At 34.2% G+C, this 5,949-nt stretch overlaps 1 protein-coding gene across 1 annotated transcript; it reads right to left on the bottom strand.

Annotated features, from left to right (window-relative positions):
- Window positions 1–1,980: 1,980 nt before the first annotated feature.
- LOC111387114 (kinesin-like protein NACK2) lies at window positions 1,981–5,583 on the bottom strand (the record flags this gene model as incomplete). Its single annotated transcript, XM_023011631.1, has 5 exons — window positions 1,981–2,537; window positions 2,617–2,921; window positions 3,678–3,873; window positions 5,328–5,416; window positions 5,510–5,583. Coding segments are annotated over 5 exons (995 nt in total), but the record flags the coding sequence as incomplete, so codon positions are not given.
- Window positions 5,584–5,949: the final 366 nt, after the last annotated feature.

The raw sequence follows: 5,949 nt of genomic DNA, 5'->3' as shown, positions 1-5,949 counted from the left end.
TTCTTCTTTCTATCTCACATTTCTCTACTGTGAAAAGATCGTGTATGAGAACTTTTCAATTGATGATAATTTATGAAAGATTACTATTTTTTGTTGAATATTGGGTTTGATTTTTTATTGAACTTATTTTTTCTTATTGAAGTTATATATTGTTTACTATTTTATAGATGTGCTGGAAATTATCATGATAATTTAGGATTTCTAGTATGCATACTGGAACAACTTCGTCTTTCAAGTTCTGTATCCTATTCCTTTTTCTTGGGAAGAGCTGTGTGTTTTCTTTATATACCTGCAAATTCTAGCCAAGACATGTGAGAATGGTATCCTACAATTTTTTCTTTTGTGTCTACATAGTCAATGAGAATTCTGGGGATATGGAATTAATTGTCTTGTGGTCATGTACATGTACATCTGTGTGTTTGTATCTCACAAGATTTTGGCCTTTTGAACTAATTCATATTGATTACGACTTTGATCATTTAACACTACATATTTTTGTCATCTCCCACTCTCGCATTTTGTTGAATATTTGGTGTATTTTTTTATTGAAACTCTGTTATAATATTCAATGTTTAACAAACAATTGAACAAGGATTCGATCATTTTCTGTGATTTATTAACGTGCATATGCGTAAGAATGAGTCGTTAAAGAAGAAGTAAAAATTTGTGACTTATGTTAAGCATATTTATAAATTTTACACAGAATCTATAAAATTCATGAAAATCTTTTAAAATCTACAAAATAGAAATCCATTCAAATCTTATGAAATCTATTAAATTTTATCAAATTTCACACAATCCATGAAAATTTATAAATATTAAGAAATCTATTAAACTCTGAAATGGGGACACCCCCGTAAGGCTACATTTTCCACCAAAATGACTTGTTTGATTCCAACAATTTTTTGTAGGGAATTCCATTTCCACCTTTTCCCTCACACGTGCATTTTCAATGAATTGGTGGCAAACCAATTCTCATTTTCCAGCTTTATTTTTTATTTTATTTTTTTTTTCAGCAATGGGAACAAATTTTATTTATAATTGTAAAAAATTATATCCTTTTAATTGACAATTTTTATGAAAAAGCCCAAACAAACATTAAAAGATTCAAAATTTTAACATTTTTCAAGTGAAAAATCACATCAATTGAACACATTTAATTAACAATTCTCAGAAAAACAAGTTTTAGGCAACTCAATTTCTGAAATTCGTTGTCTTTCCATCCAAACTTCATTGCTGCAATCAAACGGACCTATTTGTTTTGGAAAAATTATGAGTTAATTTTTCTAATGGTCACCGAACTTAGGTCCATGTTTTTTATTAGTCACTGAAATTTAAAATGTCAAGTTTTGATCACTGAACTTATGTTTATGTTTTCGATTGCTCACTGAAATTTAAAATGTCGAGTTTTGAGGACTGAATTTTGAAAAATATTGTACATTACTCACCGAACTTTGATAAATGCTGTATATTACTCACTGTAAACTCAATATTTTTCAAAGTTCAACAGCTATACTAGTGAGTAACGTATGACATATTCCAAAGATCAGTGATCAAAACTCGACATTTTAAATTTTAATGAGCAATCTAAAATATGGATCTAAGTTCAGTGAGCAATTGAAGATATTGACCTAAGTTCAGTAACCAAAACTCGACATTTTAAACTTTAGTGACCAATAAAAGACATTGACAAAAGTTCAATGACCATTGGAACAATTAACTAAAAAATTACAACTGGAGTACCCAACCTATGAACGTGAGCAAGTATGTCCTCAAGCTAATATTTTAATAACTTCATTTCCATACTTCCACTTTTGTAATATCCAGGTCCTCGATTAACAAATTTAGCCTTATTTTTTAATTAATAAATCGATTTTTATTTTTTTTGGTTAAAAGCTTATAAATGTTTAATTAACACAACAAACAAATAAATAAATAATCAAAATTAAAAATTAAAAATAAACAAAAACAAAACACCACTGAACCAAGATTGAATTGGAAGAACAGTGTCGAGTTGACTATATTCGATTGTGTCACATCAACTCGTTGAAAGTGAGTTAGAAGAACGAGGTCAACTTGAGTCACACTGGACTACATCATCCCAACTCAACCCCTATGATTCTCACATGATCAAATAGCCAAAATGATTGAACATAAGCTATTCAAGACTAGTAGAAATTGTAGAATTACACAAACAGAATGTTTCTTACAAATGTAAAAGATTAGATATCAAATTCCAACCCATCCATGTCTTCTTATCACAATGGGGAACAAAGTTGAGCTCAAACATTTCCCGAGAAACGGGCTCCCCCGACTCACAGAATCCAACGAGCTTCGCAACAACTTCCGCGCTTTCTTGCACATGATGCATATTCAGAGGATCTGTCCACAGTCTATTTACAAGTTGCAGCCGCCTCTTTTGTTTTCCTTCGGGTGGAATATTCCATTTCAAATAAAGCAACTCCCTCTCTTCTGCAGATAATTTCGAGCTCACCCTCTTTGCTAGATATTCCCTCTCCTGTTTAAGCGCCTTGATGCTGCACATTCATAAGCATGTATTAGTTACAACATGATTTGTATAAGTGCACTCGAAGATTGTTAAACATTTGAAAGTACCTCGAGGATACTGAGCTCGCTGGATCATCACCTAAGAGAGCGGGGCTGGCATTACCAAGGTCATCTAAATGCTGCTCCAACCATTTTAACCTTCTAAGTTCGACTTCCACATATATCTGATCCGAAGGGTCTCCTTTAAATAGCAAATAAAATTGAGTGCGGTGAACAATCGAGACATGGCACAAATGCCACAACATAATAATCTCCTTCCTCTGATCCTCAAATACCAAGCTCCATGACATGGGAGACTGATCAATCATCTCGACCTCATCACTTGAAGCTTCATTTGCCTCCATCTCCAACACCTGAGGCCAATTAGCATATAAGAAAACGTAACAGATATACGATAACCAGAGTGAATATCACAATATTCAATTGAACTTATTTGACTTAATCCCACTTAAAAGGCCCATATGACAATCATCTATAAAAGGTTCTCCAATTGGTGCTGACTGTACAGTCCAGATCAAATGGCTTTCTAGGAAAAATGAAATAAGAATATTGAAGAAGAAGCAGGTTGCAGGCCAACCACGAAGAAGACATCTCTACTTCCCTAGTGAGCAATGATGGGAAAGTGATCCAGGTCAGTTCACGGGAGGATCGCCCTCCCAATTCGAAGTTTTTCCTGTAAGATCCAACGTTTTTAACTATGACAAGAGTCGCGAATATAAAGAAACTTGTGACTATGGTGGCGATATGCTCTGCTCTCTCATCATGTCCCCTACTCTAATAAAAAGACTCACTAACCAAAAAAAATGGAAAAAGAAAGAAAAGAAACTAAAGCCTTATCAAATGACTGTCTAGTCCTATCTAATAAAGTGTATCAAACGTGCCCCAAAAGTTTATTTAACCATACTACCCAGAGATGGTGAATAAATGCAACACATTGTATGGAAGCGAAAAGAACTGTGAACCTTAGCTTCAAGTCAAAATAAAATGGTGTTAACATATCTTGCACTATGCAACTAAATTTTAGCATGAATCTAGACCAATCGTTTAGACCTGTTTTGTGAAATTTAAATGCCAAAAAAAGAAAGCGAACAATAAAAAGGCATGCTCACCTGGCAAACAAGAAGCTGTTTTTGGTATTGTAGCTTCGCCACACGTTCTTTCAGCTCAGTGACATAAGCTTTAATACTACGAATATTCTCATCAGTTGCCTTCTTAAACATCTTTTGCAGTTTTTTAACACTGACAGAACTTGGCTGCTTTTGAGCGGGAGTACCCTCTTTGGATGAGATGCAAAGGAAAAATAAACTTAAAATAGACATTTGAAAGTTTAAGATTATTATAATTGTAACTTTGAATAATTTTATTCAATAAAAAAATTACTTTTTTTTGTTATGTTATGTATTTTTACATATATAGGGGCCATATTTGAAATTGGTCTAAAGCCTCCAAAATTTGGGAGGTCAGCCCTGCGTAGAATTGAGGAAATATGTTGTGCAATTCTACCCCAAGTAATGAAAATACTCGTAGGAAGATTGAGATGCCTTGTTAGATGACCATTATCAAATGATCGAGGTAGGCTCTGCATAGAATAAAGGAAATATGTAGTGTGTTGAACTCAAAAAATGTGCTAACAAAATTTCGGCCACCTTTCCTCCACGTAAGCATCACTTACATATTAGAACACCCCATTACAAGGAAGAGGTTGTCTATCGAGAAAAAGGTCCGACAACCGCTTGCATTTCGATTATCAAATCAACGGTCAGACAAGATGTAAATGAGTGCAAAAGACAGGAAAAGGGATTTGGCTAGGATTATAATGAAAACACACCTTGGTTGTGAATGGACTCACGTTATATAAGAAAAGGGAAAATTTCATAATCCAGATATTAAGTATGCTGTATTTCAATTTTAAGATGGGAGGTTTGTAATTTCAATACTCAAAGAGAGAGAGACAGGATTTCATTGCATATTCCCAACAAACATGCAGTTTCCATATGTGAACAAACTCTCCAAAATTTATGATTTAATTTATTTAATAAATTATTAATAAAATTTATTTATAATTTAATTAATTAATTATATATTTTATTAATTAAATATATTATGGTCACATATCCATACAATTTGGTCACAAATTTACAATTTAATTAGTCCTAAATTATTTTTAATCACAAATCATAATTTGTATATGCCACAAATTATTTTATGGTCACAATTTGTTTCATAGTCACAGATCAAAAATTAATATGTCACAATTTATGTATCGATCACATACAAATATTATAGGTCACAGTTTATTAAACGATCGAAAATTAATATATTTTTAGGTCACATTAGTCACAATTTATTTTTTTCATCAATCACATATTATTTATTAGTCACAAATTAATTAATTTAATGGTTACAATCGACCAAATAATCTGTGACCACCAACACTACCAGCCACCCCTCATCGTTGTAACACAAACCACCACCACATGACAAATCATCAAAAACAATGAAAAACAAACCACAAGACCACCATCGTCACCGCAGATCGACACCACCATTTGCGACCACAACTATCGCCCCGACCACCACCAACATCACACCACCCCGCCTCCTCCCTGTTCATCGAACCGCAACCCACCACAAGCCACGATCGTACCAAAATTGCCATCAACCACCACTAGATCAACCACTGCACCTCACCGTCGAAACACCACCCATCGCTAGAGCCATCGTCAAACAACCATTAGCAAAAAAGAAAAAAAAAATACACAAGATCTACCAACAACTCAAAACCACCGCTGCAAGCGAAGCTCGGAGGAAAGAATGTGAAAGAGAGGGTGAAGGCGGTGTGCTTTATCTGGTCTGAAAACGATATATTACCAACAAACCAGAACAAAATCACGAGATCTACCAACAAATCAAACCGTCAACATCGCCCAACCGCCATCACCTCCCTGCCGTCGTCACCACTTCCACCATCGTCGCCCTTCACACCACCACTATTTTCAACCACCAAACAAACTCCTTCGCATCAAGCAACCAATTTGTTTCCATATCAAATTGGCCCCTGATTTGGAATTTAGGGTAGAGAGAGAGAGAATAAAGAGGAAAGGGCTTAGGTTTGGCATGAAAATCGGTGGGGGTGGGTTATTAATAAAATATTAATTAAAATAAATTTTCTGATTTCTGAAATGTTAAACTTCCTCTTTGATTTCTGAACTCTGGATTTTAATGTTAGGGTTTTGTGTAATTTCCACATAAGAAAATGCAAATGGGCTAAGTAAGTTAATGGATCGAGCCCAAGCCTAATATGAGATTGCATAATTCAATAAGTCCAATTCAATTGAATAGTCGATGCCACGTCGACATATTTGGGACCCCTTCCGTCTA

Source organism: Olea europaea, unplaced genomic scaffold (genome assembly GCF_002742605.1).
Source record: "Olea europaea var. sylvestris unplaced genomic scaffold, O_europaea_v1 scaffold3914, whole genome shotgun sequence".
Classification (NCBI taxonomy): Eukaryota; Viridiplantae; Streptophyta; class Magnoliopsida; order Lamiales; family Oleaceae; genus Olea; species Olea europaea.
Note: the sequence above shows the minus strand (reverse complement) of the source record. Positions and strands in the feature narration are given on the sequence as shown.